The sequence below is a fragment of the Leuresthes tenuis genome, unplaced genomic scaffold, assembly GCF_036924035.1.
Source record: "Leuresthes tenuis unplaced genomic scaffold, fLeuTen1.0.hap1 SCAF_5, whole genome shotgun sequence".
NCBI lineage: Eukaryota > Metazoa > Chordata > Actinopteri > Atheriniformes > Atherinopsidae > Leuresthes > Leuresthes tenuis.
In genome coordinates this window covers 31,993,068-32,009,638 of record NW_027325359.1, presented here as the reverse complement: position 1 = coordinate 32,009,638, position 16,571 = coordinate 31,993,068, and the positions used below count along the sequence as shown (strand labels likewise).

The 16,571-nt window shown below is 39.6% G+C and overlaps 1 protein-coding gene across 1 annotated transcript in view; it reads left to right on the top strand.

Annotated features, from left to right (window-relative positions):
* The first annotated feature begins 468 nt into the window (after positions 1-468).
* The window catches only part of nlrc5 (NLR family, CARD domain containing 5), a 30,877-nt gene continuing 14,774 nt past the window's right edge, over positions 469-16,571 (top strand). The window contains exons 1-23 of the mRNA XM_072386675.1: positions 469-548; positions 1,679-2,028; positions 2,985-3,032; positions 4,206-4,295; positions 5,075-5,266; positions 5,444-5,598; positions 6,044-6,175; positions 7,245-7,560; positions 7,657-8,104; positions 8,257-8,419; positions 9,101-9,231; positions 11,649-11,880; positions 11,969-12,210; positions 13,663-13,746; positions 13,829-13,912; positions 14,014-14,097; positions 14,197-14,286; positions 14,484-14,534; positions 14,615-14,644; positions 15,202-15,285; positions 15,520-15,603; positions 15,746-15,835; positions 16,213-16,293. Coding sequence (XP_072242776.1) covers positions 1,695-2,028; positions 2,985-3,032; positions 4,206-4,295; positions 5,075-5,266; positions 5,444-5,598; positions 6,044-6,175; positions 7,245-7,560; positions 7,657-8,104; positions 8,257-8,419; positions 9,101-9,231; positions 11,649-11,880; positions 11,969-12,210; positions 13,663-13,746; positions 13,829-13,912; positions 14,014-14,097; positions 14,197-14,286; positions 14,484-14,534; positions 14,615-14,644; positions 15,202-15,285; positions 15,520-15,603; positions 15,746-15,835; positions 16,213-16,293 — 3,245 coding nt within the window. The 5' untranslated portion in view covers positions 469-548; positions 1,679-1,694. The remainder of the gene's footprint in view (positions 549-1,678; positions 2,029-2,984; positions 3,033-4,205; positions 4,296-5,074; positions 5,267-5,443; positions 5,599-6,043; positions 6,176-7,244; positions 7,561-7,656; positions 8,105-8,256; positions 8,420-9,100; positions 9,232-11,648; positions 11,881-11,968; positions 12,211-13,662; positions 13,747-13,828; positions 13,913-14,013; positions 14,098-14,196; positions 14,287-14,483; positions 14,535-14,614; positions 14,645-15,201; positions 15,286-15,519; positions 15,604-15,745; positions 15,836-16,212; positions 16,294-16,571) is intronic.

Below are 16,571 nucleotides of genomic sequence, written 5' to 3'. Positions count from 1 at the left end.
CCAGGTCTGTATATCTTTGACACATGCTTGTAGTCCACCAGTTTGGAACGGTATTATGTAGGATTTTAAAGATAAAGTTAAACGATTATTATGAATAAATGCATTACTTGACATTAAATCAAGTCTGATTTGAGTCAAAAAGCAGCCAGTTGTCACGCTCTGGCCTTTTTGATCTGGTTCTGATAAAACTACATTTTCTGGTGAGTCATGGCACTGGCTCGGTTCCTGCTGAGGAGGAGCCGTTCTGTGGGGATGGCAGCGTGGCACAACACTTTTCCATAGGTCTTTAGCAATGATCATCATTAGCTGGTACGACATGTCTTTATTCTATTTATCTTAGAAACATATAATCAGCGTGGCTAGTTAATCAGTAATAACAAGCCATCTAAATCAACCTCTCCTCTCCTCATTGTGCCCCTGCAGCAGTGGCACAGGATCAGCTACCGCCTAAAAACGAAACTAAAACAATGTCCCTCTTCCCAAGGTTTCGTTTTCAAATAAAAAAGACTCTGGCTGCAGTGTGATGCAGTCTGCGACAAGAGTTGTTGGTGAGTCCTTATTTTACGTCTGTCGATTCTTAGAACATATAAAGGAAGAGCAGCTGCAGCCCAGGCGGCTTAAAATCGGTTTTAATGGGCTGCTTACAAGTGACGCAGATGATCGTTACCTTAAACGACCTTAGAAAAGTTATTTTAGGACGCGGTGTCGGAGAGCAGGTGACAAAGCGCACAGTCAGCCCGAAGAGATTAAAAGCTTAATGTCTTCATATCTATTAGAAAACCTGAAGTAAGACATGTAAGTGCGAATCTGCATGAACAGGCATTAAACGCTGCTCTGACGACCAAATATAGTTTCAACGCACAAAATTTAACTAGTCAAAAGGACAAATACATGTACCCTGTGTAATAACTGAAACACTGAAACCCTTCGCCAAGAAAAATAACTTATTAAACTAGTATTTTGTTAAAGTTGCAAGGAAGTCAGTCGATGCACGTGTTTCATTCTTTTTTTCATTCATTTCATTAGTTATGACAAAAAAGATGCCATTTGCCAGATGTTCAGTGAACGATTGAGGAGCATGGCTGCTTCCTGCTTCTTTAGTTAAATTTATTCTGCTTAACTCTACTTTGCAAAGTGTCCCTCTCTTTGTAATGATCTTTGACTTTGTTTTGTATTTTATTTTGGATTATTTATTCGGGAGCTGCACTGTGGTGTGGGGGTTAGCACCGTCACGTCACACCAAGAGGGTTCCAGTTTCGATCCCTGGTTGGGGCCTTTCTGTGTGGAGTTTGCATGTTCTCCCCGTGTATGTGTGGGTTCTCTCCGGGTACTCTGGCTTCCTCCCACCATCCAAAAACATGCATGTCAGGTTAATTGGTGACTCCAAATTGTCCGTAGGAGTGAGTGTGAGCGTGCATGGTTGTTTGTCTCTATGTGGCCCTGTGATGGACTGGCGACCTGTCCAGGGTGTACCCCGCCTTTCGCCCAACGACTGCTGGGATAGGCTCCAGCCCACCCGCTACCAGATTGACGGTATAGAAAATGGATGGATGGATTATTTATTCGAATAAATAAACATTAGTGGTCATTACAAATTTTAAAGGGTTCCTCATTTGTGAAATGATTCTCTTCATTGTGATAAGACTTCTTTTTTCATATGTTTGTTTTTGTGTGTCAGCTGATGGAGTCTGACCATGGATGAGGAGGTTGACCCTGATGATGGAAATGTGAACTCCGTCTTGGCTCAGGAATCCCAAGAACTGTCCCATATCCTTCGGAGTCAGTCGCCCTCAGTCATAACGTATCTCTGCAAAATGATGCCCGGTGAAACTGGGTGGCACAATCAGCAAGCCTCCACCAGCCCTACAGCAGCATCAGGAACAGACCATATTGAAGCCATGTTGGAGTACTACAAGAAGGCAAATGCTACAGATTGCCGCAACTTCCTTCAGACTGTTTGTGTCCTTTGTGAAAACCTCCCCATGCGTCTGGAGTCGAGGCTCATATCAGTGACTGGATATGCCGACAGTGAGTACGAAATAATGCTGTGAATGTTGACAAGCAATGCTGATCTTCGACCAGAAGGTTTCTTTTTTTATGTAACAGCAAAAATTTCACAGTAACTTGTAATGGTAAATGGACTTGTACTTGTATAGTGCTTTTCTAGTCTAACTGACCACTCAAAGCGCTTCACTACATGCCACATTCACCCCACTCACACACATTCATACAGCACGTCTTAAGATACACATAACTACGTGCTTTCTAATCATTCACACACATTCATACCCCCAATGATACACTGGGGGGGCAACGTGGGGTTCAGTGTCTTGCCCAAGGACGCTTCGACATGTATCCTGGGGAAGCCAGAGTCGAACCACCGACCTTCCGATTGGTGGGCTGGATTATGGTTCATTTTAATTCTATACACATATCTCAGGGTTTGGCAAAACAGAGAAATAACTGCAAAACATTGAAAAAATATGACATCTTTGCACTATAAAGGGCATAAAGTGGCAATTAAGGTCGTGACTTTATGACCTCCCACCTAATACTGTGTGGGTCTTCCTCAAAAGAACTCTTAAATATCTGTTGAGGTTGTCTTCTACCGGTTGCTATGTTAGCAATATATCCTTTGGGCCCAGTGGGTTGTGGGTTGTGGGCTGGAGTGTTTGATGATTGGGCCTCCTTTCCATGGATGCCTTCAGATCCCATCAAATTGGTATCTGAGGAAAATGGAGACTGGATGAACACCTCAAACCTTTTTTTGTGTTTGTTGAACTCTTTCTAAGCAATTTTAGGTCAAACTGATGTTCTGTTCTTTTAGTAGTCCTAAGTTGCTTGGTATTTGCCACTTAAAGCCACAGAGACAGTGCCATTTGCACACTATGGATTGTAAAAATGATAATGTTCATAGTGATAATGCCTCTCACTGTGATTTTGCTTGACTGCATTATTAACAGCATAAGTTTCTGTTTGTGTAGTTGACGCTGCGCTTGCTGAACAGAATCCATCCTCAGAGTCTCTCACAGGTAGTACAGATTTTGTAACCTTTTTTCATGAGCTGTGTTTATTTATTTCACGTTAGTTTCATCTTTGCTGTTTGGTTTTATCGTAAAGGTGTCACGAACCAAAGGACACAAGTGCAGGGTCGGTTTCAAGGCAAGAGTGTTTATCATTATAATCAGGTTGAGGTTCTCTAAACAGAGCAAAACAAAGGGCTGTGAAAATCCTAAGCACTCTCCTCAATAACTATATTTAAGGAGGGTGCAGCTATCAAACAAAAACTCTCTCCACGCCAGGAGGAAAACAGAACAGGCTATGAAAAGATAAAATAAACTTTCACGCTCTCCATATGAGGCGGACTTAAACAAAAGACGCTCTCTTGAAGACAGAGGCACTATGAAACTTTATAAGAAAACAAAACTCTCTCCTTCTCATGGATGCTTCTATGAAACATGAACAATAATTTAAAAAAAAGAAAAAAAAGCAACACTCCTCTATAGGAGGTTTCTATGAAAGGTGACAACAAATGGCTTCAAAAACAGAGGAACAAAAAAGACTATGAAACTTAAAGTGGGAATAAACTATGGCTATGAAAAAACAACATGGATGGCTCTGAAGGAGGATCGCTAGTGGATTCTGTGGATTTCTGTGGAACAAGGACGCAAGAGTGAGGTACATAACAAGTGGCAACACACTGGCACAAGACAAGGGAGACGCAGACTATTTGAGCACAAGAGGAGCCATGGGGAACAGGTGGAAACACTTTGGAATCAGGGAAGACAATCAGACACTTGACACAGGAGGAAGGGCAAGATACCTGAAACAAGAGGGGAACGTTAGTGAATTTCAAAATAAAACAGGAAATGATGCGACAAAACATGAATCAAAACCTAAATCGTGACAAAAGGCCTCACAGCAGATGTAAACACTCTAACAAACAAGTGAAATTGAAAGTAGTAGATGTTCTGAACTTATTGGCACACATGCAGAAAATAATTATGAGTCTGTTTTATAGTTTAGTTTCTTTTCATTCTGGAAATCCCCTGATTTTCCTTTCTTAAATTCTTTTTTGATTTAAAGATCTTTTGAAAACTAGAAAAGAGAGAATTGAAGATGATTCTTGTGGTGCACTGCTTGTCTTGATCATTTCCATGTTCACTGGGCAATGCTTGTTTTTCATGTGCTCATCTTTACCGTAGAAGGGTGCAATGATTCAACCCCCTGTGAGATGGATCTGAAGTCATCAACACCACCCTCAGACGAGCAGCTCATCAAACGCCCACGAATAGGTGGAGCATACACACAACATCTAAACCATGTGACATTTTAGCTACATTCACTTGCACAAACCAAGCTGACAAATGGCTGCAACAACCTAAATCTTTTCCATCTGAAAGAAAAACACAAGGAAACATTTTGGAGTATGCAGTAGTTGTACAACTATCAGTGGAAGGACTTTGTCACAAAATATTACATCCACTTTTCATCACACATAGATTCATAGATGTTTATGTGGAATTGGGTTTAACTTTTGGAGCCCATTTTATAATATGCTGCCCCTGATGCCTGGAAATTATTACAGTTTACATACTAACATACCAGACTTGATGTTTGCTGCCAACATTAAGATGAAACCCCAAACATCCAATACATTTTTTCACTAAATGTTATCAGTTCACTTTTATAGTGTTGAAGTGGGAGTTAACCAAGCATCTCATCTATGTTTATTTGATTCAGTACTACATTACAACGGCCAGTTAAGCTCTCGGGTTTAGATGTGTGTGATTCCAAACTAGCTGACTTGAATAGCTCAGAATTTGACTGGCTTTGTATTTGACAACGTGCCCTAGATTACATTAATGTTTTTTATTTTATTTAAACCTTTCAAACAATTTTTTTTTGTGCTCAGAGTTTTCTAAATGTTGGGCGAAAATAATTTCAACTCCAATTAATGACAAAAATAGAGCGTATCCAACCTTCATTAAATATAAGACGGTGCGTCTGTGAAGCTACTCAGGGGGCTTGCACTCTATTAATAGTGTGTTTTTATAACTTTTTATACCCGCAGATTACTGGGAGCAGTACATTACTGAGGTGGTGAATTTTTTGCTGAGGCGGTGGAGAAGACTGACAGTGCGGCTGGTGAAGGAGGTTCAGCTGGAGAAAGTGTGGGTCAACATAAGATCTGCAAGCAGAGGCAGGGACAGGCCTGATCAGACCCCGAGCTCAGCAGACAGAGGGAGCAGAACACCAGCTCAGGGTACTTCCTCTTACTTTTATTGTACAACAGGAAATTTGCTAAATTTGTGTAAAAACCTGCTAATTCAGTTCATTCGTTTGAAAAGCTGAATATGGAATTGAAATGTACATGTTAAAAAGTGTACATGATAAAACAGTCTATGTGACAACAGTTCACCATTTTTTTCACCAAACTCAGAGCCTGATGGTGATTATGGCTATTTGGAGTCCAGACTGACTTTGGAGACCTTCCTACAGGGATGTGCAGGAAAAGTGACAGTACTTGTTGGAGAGGCTGGATCAGGAAAAACGCTGCTAATGTCTTGTTTAGGACAGCAGTGGGCAAATGGACTAGTAAGTCTAAGTAGTTCTTTATTTCATCAGTATTATAAAAGATTAATCTGCATTTCAAATGAAGTTCGTGTTTAGCTGCTAGGATTTAACTTCAGGGTTTAGCTGAATAATGCCACACACCCACAGAGCTTTTTTAAGGACAAAAACAATGAAAGTAAAACTGAATGTTACTGTCCCCAAAGTAGTTTAGCTTGATGGAGAGTGATGTGTAGTTGTAGAATAGAATGGAGGATTCAAACACAAAAAAGCATTTTTGTTGATTTGGAATAACAGCAACAAGATTGCTCACCTGAATATCCTACTTTAGTTTTTAATTAGCTTCAGACCCAAGTTACCAACCAGGTTTCGCACATAGAACAGTTCACATTTCTTTTCTACATATTTGGTGCTCTCCAATACCTGTAAACAGATTTTTTCACATCCTTGTGCCTCTGTTATTATCCAGGGTCCTATCCCTTCTTCCTATCTGTTTGTCCTGCTGGAGTTTCGTCAGCTCAGCTTGTTGTCCTGCCCTCTCTCCCTGTCTGAGCTGCTGTTTCAGCACTACCTCCCTCCAAACGGGGGCAAATATGCAAAGGTAGGTTGGTACTTTTAGCGTATTTACAAATATGTAATAGCAAAGTTTTAAACGCCTGAAAGCATTTATAGCAACAGCTGCTGCAGTATAGCTCAGCACTGAAATCCATGTTGAAACCATTTTCAGTTTGATTGAAAGGTCATATAGGTCTGCATTCATTAAGCTTATAGTAGTTTAATTCTCGAAGGTGTCAGTTTCCAGGGGACTCAGGACACAGACGCAGGGTCTTTTTGGATTCCAAGAGGGTTTTATTATTTGACAAAGCTCACAGAGCACAGCAAGGCAGGGCGATCTCCATGCAGAGCAAAGTAACTGGGCTGTGAAAAACCTTAGCGCTCTCCTCAGTAACTATGGCGGAGGAGGAGCGCAGCTTTGAAAGTTAACAAACATAAATGTCTCCAAACTGGGAGGAAAACAGAAAAGCTATGAACACTTTAACAAAACAAAGACACGCTCTCCTAACGAGGCGGATTTCACAAAAGATGTACTCTTAACAAATAGAGGCACTATGAAACTTTAACGATAAACTTAAAACTCTCCTTTAAGGAGGTGACGATGAAAAGTTACAACGAAAAATCTCTCCTTGAAAACGGAGGAACAAACAAGGCTAATAAACTTACCGTATAGAATAAATAAACTAAGGCTATGAATAAGAATAAATTACAAATCAAGAATGCTCTGCAGGAGGATCGCTCACTGCAGGCTCATGGAACTATGGATCGAGGTAAACTATGGCTCAAGACAAAGGCTGGTCATGCAGCTCGAATGGAGACAACATACTGGCACGAGACAAGGAAACACAGACTATTTGAACACATGAGGGACCAAGGGGAACAGGTGGAAACACCTGAAAATCAGGGAAGACAATGAGACGCTTGACACAGGAGGAAGGGCAAGATACCTGAAACGAGAGGAGACAGTTAGTGCTTTTTTCAAAATAAAACAGGAAATGACGAGACAAGACATGGAACAGAACAGAAACCGTGACAGAAGGCAAAGAAGAAAAGTAGTTGAGCAGATTTTGGGGTAAATAATAGCAGTCTTTCACACTATTTTTCTGTTGAAACAGGAAGGTATTGTGGACTACCTTCTTTCCAATCCAGAGCAGAGCTGTTGGGTGCTGGATGGCTATGATGAGTTTCACAGGAAACTCAACAGACGAGAAGTGCAGAGTGAACCACTGGACTTAGAAAAACCTCTGCCTGTGGCAGACCTCATCTCAGGGTTGTTGAGTCGTCAGCTTCTTCCAGGAAGTACCATACTGGTCACCTGTCGTGTACGTGAGGTTATAGATTTGGACGGCTTTTCAGACAAAGTGGGGAGCCTGCTGGGATGGGACCACCATGAGATCAAGGAGTATGTGGGCAACTACTTTGGTGAAAAAGGTAAAAATGGTATTCTGCTCAATTTGACTCTTTTCAAACATAGTTGTTCAGTTTTCATGTTGTTACTTTTTCTTTTTTAAATTTTACACTTGACAGACGGTCGTCTTGGAGCGCAGGCAGCAGATCTCCTTCTTTCCAATCGATACTTCCTTGCCATGTCGTCTCTCCCTGCCCTCTGCAACATCTGTTGCATCTGTGTGGAGAATTTACTGTTGGGATGCGTAAATGAATTACACACGCAGATGCTAGAGGAAACAGGAAGTAGGGCAACGAAAAACACTTCAGAAAAAAACGAAGAAAGAGGTGAAGATGGCAGCAGAGTGGAGAGTCATCCACAAAAAGAAGAGCAAAGTAGAGCCACTGAAGGAAGCAGAGACATAAGAAGTGATGGTACAAATGGCAGAGCAAAGTCATCTTCTGCATCAGTCCAAGTCCCCACCACCCGTACCCAGGTCTACCTCGCTGTTGTGGCTGCATTTCTCAGGCGTTACCCTGAGCAAGAAAGAAGAAATGATAGGCCAAAGGCCACAGCGTTTCCTCACAGGTAAAGAACACTCATGCACAGCATATCATACATAAGAAGACATTTCAGTGTCATAACCAATGGATAAAAAAGTTTGTTGCTTCGCAGCTTCACACATCTTTGGTTGCATGACCGCAAACGTTAACATATTCGTTGTGTGTTTCTATGGGCAGCACTGTGGGTGCACTCACCACACTGAGCCAATATCGATCTGAGCTGTGTGAGCTGAGTCGGCTGGCATGGGGGGGCTTAGAGGAAAACAAGATCCTCTTTGTTGAAGAAGACATTCCAAAGCATGTTTTAAAGTTATCAATTCAGACAGGGCTCCTCTCACAGGTCAGTCACACATATGTCATTGTTGTCCATATATCTGCGGATGTGCTGGGGATTAATTTTGTACGAAGGATGTTTGAACGTATGCATGACTATTTCTGAAGAGATGTTTGTCATTTAGGGTGTGTGTGCATACTTTTAATTATTTCTAGTTTGATAATTCAAATACTTTGGCATCAATTCTAAACTTGGAAAAGCAGGTCAGTCAGACCATTAATTAAAACCTGCAAACTGTAAAATTTATAGAAACATATCACAGAATATGTGATCAAGAAAAATTTTAAAAGTTTTAGTTTTGTCGTTTTTTTTCAACTTCTTTATCAATTTATTAAAATATCAAACCAAATTGCACACAGAAAAAATAGGTTGACTTTTTTTTTATGTACAGCATGAGCAGAATGTTTTACCTTTTTTAGCCGTGTTATTAACACGAGATATTCACAATGTGAAAAGCGTTTATAGTTACTGACTGGCTTGATAGTTCCTGCTGTCTATTTTTAACATTCTCATGCAATGAATCAATGAAAACCTGCTGCAAATATTTTCATACTCACAATAAGATATATCACCTTCAGTCATTTTACGGTTTTTATAACAGCTGCTGACAGTGGCGGGCCTCACTGTTGGGTCTTTGTCATATTTGTGACATAGCTAATTCCGTATAAAACCTCGTCTTCCTGTCAGGTGGAGCTCAGACGTCATGATGGGGTGCTTGTCGACGCCTTCTGCTTCATTCATCTGACAGTGCAGGAGTTTTTGGCAGCACTAAGAATCATGACAAGTAATGATGTTAGTGATGCACAGCTCAAGAAAAGGTAAAGAAATTGATCAAAAGAAGGGAAATGCAACTTGGAAAGAGCATGGTTAGATTTCCAAGCTGACTACTTTTTCATGTAACATTTGTTCAGGTCATAATTCTGAGGCACACACATTGGATCAGAGTTTGCTCCTTTCAATACTACTTATTACACAATCTTGGAAGTTTTATGTTAATTTTGTTATTATGATAATGTATTAGTTTACTGGAGATTAATTTATTTGTACTTTACAGAATGTAACCCACGTATATGTCAAAGTCAAATTTATTTGTATAGCACATTTCATGTACAAAACAATTCAAAGATATTACATAAAATATAAGCATATTTACATAAAATATGAGCATTGCAGCAGGGAGCAGAAGAAACATTCAAATGTGTTATAGAATATGACTAGAAAGAAATAAAATAATTAAAATAATTAAAATTAATTAAAATAAACAAAAACAAGCAACAGTCTAGATAAGTTAAAAGATACAGTGCAGATTTCATGCATAGACACATGAGAAAATAAATGTTTTTAACCTGGATTTAAAAATGTCTACATTTGGTGACAGTTTAATCTCCTCTGGCAGTTTGTTCCACTTGTTTGCAGCATAACAGCTAAATGCTGCTTCTCCAGGTTTAGTCTGGACTCTGGACTGAACCAGTTGACCTGAGTCCTTCTTCTAAGAGCTCTGCTGGGTTTATATTCTCGGAATATATCACAGATGTGATGCAGGGTCATTAATACCAAAGCCTTTCCTTATACTGCGATGGTTGAATGAAACTTGAACTTTTCACACCTCTCCTCCCCCGGTACAGTCTGTGCTTGGTCCCAAAATACCAAACATATAGCTCTTGGCCATTTAGGGTACTGCCAAATTTGATACAGCATGAGAACTGCTACCAAATTATAGAACTGCCACGTAAGGATGAAGAAGAGAAAATCTCATTAGCACAAAATACTACAATTAACAATCAACCTTTAATCAATCTTTAAGCTTCAACTCAAAATAGAACCCTTAGTCTCATCACAGAATGACACCAGGTATAAATGTGGCCATGTAGGAAACATGAGCAGTGTAAGTTGAGCAGACGACCATGTTTCCGACGTCCCTAAAAGGAGATCAGAAATACACTGATGCAGGCACAAAGCATAGCATCCAATCACAGTTGTGCTGGCTCGGGTTTCCGTTGAGCTGGGGAAACATAAAATGAGACATGGCACGACAGATAGTTCTAGTGAGACGGGGCATTCCCAGGAGCTCATGAGACGCATGCACATAGATATGTTTTAAAAGTTGTTTTACCTACCTGACTTTTACTTCTCGAAATGGTACCACGTTAAGATTGCTGCTGCATCAGTCAACTAGGTGTTCAGATGACAGGAAAACTATTCTAAGCACAGCTTACAAAGACTAACTCACTTTTAGCTATTAACAATTCAAATCCCAGTCTTTCTTTTTTTAAAACATAAAATGGTGTTATTCAGTACAGATGTTTAAAGGTGTTTGCTGTACTAGAAGTCTTTCTTCCTTCTGAAATCAAGTTGTACTCTCTCAGGGCTTTGCTCTATCATAGCCAACTCTCACACTGCGATTCCACCACATGCACGTCTATAGTGATGTGGTTGTGCTCTGTCCACACAGCTTCATAACTCACCGAGAACATTTCAGTAATGGAGCATTTCGTCTGCCCGGCAAAACTGCGTTTAAACTGCATGATATCGCTCATGTTCTACTCCCAAAGCTCCTGAAATTACATCCCAGGCCATGCTTTTTCTGGTGTTGTCCTTATAAAAGGATCAGTGGTGTCATAACACCTTGTTTTTTCACATTTGCATGGTGAAAATCCACTAGCTGCTTGGCCTGTGCTATCGTTCGTTTTCATGGATGTGGTATATGATGATATTTGAAGTAGAGGCATTACTGTCAGCCTGCAACTTATCTGTGAAAACTGCTGCATCAATCCTATTTTAGCCCTATATGAGACCCAATATATGTTGAGTTTAACCCTTTACTTACACATATTTACTCTGAGTGTCTTGTGGCCCAAATATATATTTATTGCTTTGTGTGCTAGCCAAAAGTCATCCCATAGTGAACGCTGACGTAAAAGGTCTTATTTAATCCTTTTATTATTCATTCATAATTTGCAATCAGTGCATAGCCAAATAAAACCCCCATTTCTTTCTTTTAAATACAACTGGACTTTATAAAACCACCAGTTTGTTTTTCTGCTTGTGACATTAAGGTGTATTAATATAGTGTCAAAGCATTCCAATAATCATGTGATATAGCTGGAAAGTAAAGCAGGACAGTGCACCTGTTGTAAGACCATGTGTCTGTTTTCTTCTGACTGGAATATTGTGCCTTCATCATAAGCTAAATGTAATGTTGTCTTTGTGTCCCCCACTTCCTTTGCTCTCTCAGATTCAGTCTGAAAACTCGCTGGACAACCAAATCAGACCAGAAGACAGTGTTCACTGACTCTCTGTATCTGTATGTGTGTGGTCTGGCGTCCCCACACTGCACGAAAGCTCTGGTTGAAATAGCCAGAGCTTCTGGTTTAAAAGGCGTTCAAAGTTGGGTCCAGAAACGACAAGCCCTCATTCTTAAATTACTGAAAGCATTGTGTCAGAGCAACACTCTGACTGGACCAAAGGTAGAACATCAAAATAAAGCCTGATATACGTCAGACATATTTTTTTCTGTCTCTTCTCTACTGAACTTTCCTTGTTACGTTTTCACAGATCCTGCAACTCTGCCACTGTGTTCAGGAAAGCCAGGACCAGGAGTTGGCAAAGCAGGTTGTGAGTGTGAGACCCACTCTGGAGCTGCGCAACTTTGGGCTATCACCCAGTGATATCGATGCTCTGGCATTTGTAGTTAACTCAGTAGGTGATAATGGCATTGGTTTGGACTTTGGAGCATGCTCAATGGAGCTGGAGTGTTTAGATGTCCTGTCCAGGTGTCAGTACATTCACTACCTCAGGTGGGTTGACAAAGACATCTTACACATTCAACAGTATTCATATTTGAATCAATAGATGCTGTTCTTTTTTCATCAAAATAAAAATCTGTATGTAGTATTTGTCACTTAAAATGGTTTTATTAACTATATTTCAACATTTACTTTGCATTGCCTGACTTTGCTCCTGACTTTGAATTACTGTGTGAGAAGTGGAGCAGCATGGGTGCACTTTTAAGCTGACATTGTTGCATGGTGTGAAGTTGTGAAGAATCTGAAAACCCACGTTTAGCCTTTAGACATTTATTGAGACTGCAATGCACTGTGAAAGTGAATGTGGCTCCAGAAAGAGCCTTTGACATTCCTCAGATGACCGGCTCGGATGACACCATTCTGACAAGAGGGCGGTGAAATTGACTGGCCACCTGTCAGAGTTCGGATAATTAAATTTTATTTGACCAGCTTAAAGTAGAATGTGCTCCCACACATTGTGCAGATTTCCATGTTACTTAAAAGGCATTCTTGGTGGCGTGTGTGTACATGTGTTCTGTACAGATTACTCCTTGAGATAAAATTTTAACATGTCACTTGGTCTCATTGCGATAAAACTTTTACATGACTTTCATTAGGCAAGATCAGCTGAATTATCAGCTGAAGTAGCAAAAGGCACCAAAGTACTCAAAGTGCTCTATAAAACAAACTGAAGCTTTTGCACCAAGCACTTACCAAATATTGTCAGAATAGTGTGAAAAACAAATCTTCAGTGAGCAGAAAACAACGCTGGCCTGATGGTAGTGAGGGAATAAGTAGTCACATTAGACTTACTATCCATGAGTTAAATGCACTTTATCTTTTAGAGAGTGACAGATGTTGACAGCTTGCAAATCTAGAGCTGAAACAAAGAGACATACCATGATGCACGCTTTGCCTATTTGAAATTAACCTAAAGCTAACCTACAATTCTTGTCTTCTGAATGTGGGACAAAGCACACGGAACAAACTTTTTGTAGGAAAGTCTGAACCCTGAAACTTCTTGTTGTTAGTTGGCAGCTCTGACCTCTGCTTTGTCGTTCTGCACCACATGAGGCTCAGTAAACTCCTATTGCAGCATGCAAAGTTATTCAACTGTGCTGGGCGAGCACATTGTCAAACCAACAAGAAGCCTGGAGCTCTGTTTATGGGACAATCCAATTAATTGCTCATTTATTTATTTATTTATTTGCCATATAAGCAAATAAAGTAAATATTCCATGGATATATATATATATATTTTTTTTTACTTGAGTTTTGTTAATCAGGAAAAATGTTAAGATTTCTTTAACTAGTGTCTGAGACAGGCAACATCGTAGGTTGACCTTAAGAACAAACAAATTCTCAGGTTCTGTTACATCTTCTTTTTTTGTGCATTTAACAAATATGTTGTATTTATTGATAGTTATATTAATACGTTCTGTATCCATCTGGTTTTTTTTTCAGTTTTCGCAGCCGCAAGTATGGTGACAAGTTTGCAGAAAAGCTGTCGTCTATTTTGCCTGAATTCAAAATTCTGAAAAAGCTAGAGTAAGTTTCAGACTTTCTTTTTGTGCTGATAGAAATGTAGAACTAATCTTGAATTGAATGAGTCAATCTTTTTCTTCACAAGGTTTTGTGGTGCCAGTCTGACTGCCTCAGGAGCTCTGAGTTTGGTGTCTGGTCTCCAGAACTCTCCCCACATCACTGAGATCAAGTATGTTTTCTGTCTTTCACCCATTGATAAAACTGTGACAGGTGTTTGCACGACTAAAAGTTAACTCGGCTAATGTTTGCTGTTTTGTGTGTGTGTTGCAGTCTCAGTGACAACAATTTGCAGGATGAAGGAATCATGCACGTAGCTGAATCTTTTCCCAAACTACAAAGCCTGGCCTCAGTAACGTATGTTCATACTTCTCATGGACTTTTATTTCAGTAGAGTAGCTCAATTCTGCTGCTTCTGGAAGATTTGTATTTGCGGACGTTCTTGTGTTTGTGCAGGCTGGGACGAAACAACACTTCACTGAGAGCACTGGACTGTCTCGTTGGGAAAATGTCTTCCTGTTTTAACATCCAACATGTTCATGCAGAGTACGACCAAACTCACTCACACATACACACACACATGCACAGTGCCGGTAACAGTTCACTATACAAGCTCATTTAAAGCATCTCAGCCACAAATATCTTCTCGGTCACAGATTACAGTCTATCAAAATAATTTGTCAAAATTAAATCTAGTCCAAACACTTATGATGTAACAGATATTTCTGTCTTTGCCTTCGCAGTGGGATAAAAGAAATTACAGTAACTTTCTCTCAAAAATCAGATATAAATAGGTGAGTTTTGTGGTTGGATAAAACAAATAAAAAGTACCAATGAGCATAAGATTCTGACATTTTGGTTTTCCTGTCTGCAGCCTTAAAACTAAGCAAGCGTCAACTATCAGGTAAGATAACACACAATACGTTTTTTATCACATGTTGATTGCTGTATAAAACTTTGTTGCTTTGTCAGTTTCCTTGAGGAACTTTGCTCTTTCTTTGATGTTAAATGGATGTAAGCAGAATAGCAGTTACCTTGAGTTTTGGGAATCACTTAATCTGAACTAAAAATTAGCTTGTGAGTTAAGCTGTATTACGACACAGACAGAGTACTTTATTCATATGTGAGAGGAACTGTGTCGTAGCATTGATATTATAGCTAAATGTACTGAATACGAAAGTCTGTTTAGATTTCAAACACGCCTTTGGCCATAATTTATGTGCCAACATGACAATTTAACACAAACGACCTGGGTTGAATAAAGTAATCTGATGATTGAATTTTGCATTCATATGATCAGAGATCAACTTAAGTATGACATCATTTTCTCCAAAAACACTTTCCTTGCTGTTTTTCAGGACCATAACACAGAATTGACTGAGATTAGTTGGTGGAGTCATATAGCTGCAGGTTTTTATAGTTCGTTTTATATTTTTATAATTACGGTGTAATTTTTTCCAGCTTGTTGAATCAGAAGTGGAGTAAGTCTGAGATGAAAAACCTTGTCAAGACACTGGCTAACTGTCCTGCCCTGTCTGTCCTGGAGTAAGTAATATTAAATAGACCTGTGCAGTTTTAGTAAAGACACAGATCAGAGTAAAGCTGTACTGAATGAAGCAGACTAACTCTTTTGTCCTTTGTTTACTTTCTGCAAAATGAATTTAAACTATTAAATAACTGCAATGTAAGCAGGTCACCACAACTGATATTTTATCTGACTATCAGCTAATTGTGTCACTTTGTGACGCATATGTTATACTTTCTCTGTGTGTAATGTAGTCTGTCTGGAGGCCAGTGGCATGAGGAAACTTTGAGGGTGTTGATTCAGTTTGTGCCAAAGTTCAGCATCACTGAAAAGATCATGTAAGGCTCTAATTCTGCTACACTCAAATTTACAACCGCATTTGGTGCAATGTTTTATTTTTAATGATTAATAGACACGTTTAAACAACTGTGTGAAGCATTAGAGTGTTATCAGCTGTTTGTGTTCACTGTCTTTTCTCAGCTTGAATGACAGCTGCTTATCAGTGGACTGTTTGGTGGTTCTGACTGCTCTGCTGTCTGACTGTTCTTCTGTGATGGAGCTGCTTGTCAGGTACAAAAAATACAAATAATGAACACTGCATGTGTGCTATAGTTGAATTCCTAGTTCAAATCCTGGCTGGGGCCTTTCTGTGTGGAGTTTGCATGTTTTCCCTGTGTATGTGTGGGTTCTCTCCAGGTACTTCAGCTTCCTCCCACTGCTAAAGAACATGCATGTCAGGTTAATTGGTGGCTCTAAAACAGACCCTAGGAGTGAGTGTGAGCGTGGCTTGTTGTTTGTCTCTGTCTGGTCCTGTAATGGACTGGCGACCTGTCGAGGGTGTAGCATGCCTCTTGCCCAGTGACTGCTGGGATAGAAAATGATTATCTAAATTCACAAAAGTAGTCATCCCCTCTGCTTTTTAACTGTATTTTTGCTTTATGTTTCAGACTACAAAAACCTCTCCAGGTGTCTATAGTGTTCCCTGGAGGGACAGAGAAGCCTGCAACTGAAATGTCTAAAAAGCTATGGTTTGTATTCAATTCAATTTTATTTATATAGCGCCAAATTACAACAATTGTCATCTCAAGGCACTTAAGTAATATAGTCCAATTCAAACCAATTGGAATTCAATTAATTGTAATCATAATCCAATTAATTCATATGGAGCCAATTCAAAAAATAATATCCTAGCTAAGGAAACCAACAGATTGTATGAAGTGTTTCACCTGTTCTGCTAGGAATGTTGTTCAAGCTTGCTTGGTAGGTTGTTGAATCTTATTAAAATTGTGCATATACTCACGAAGCT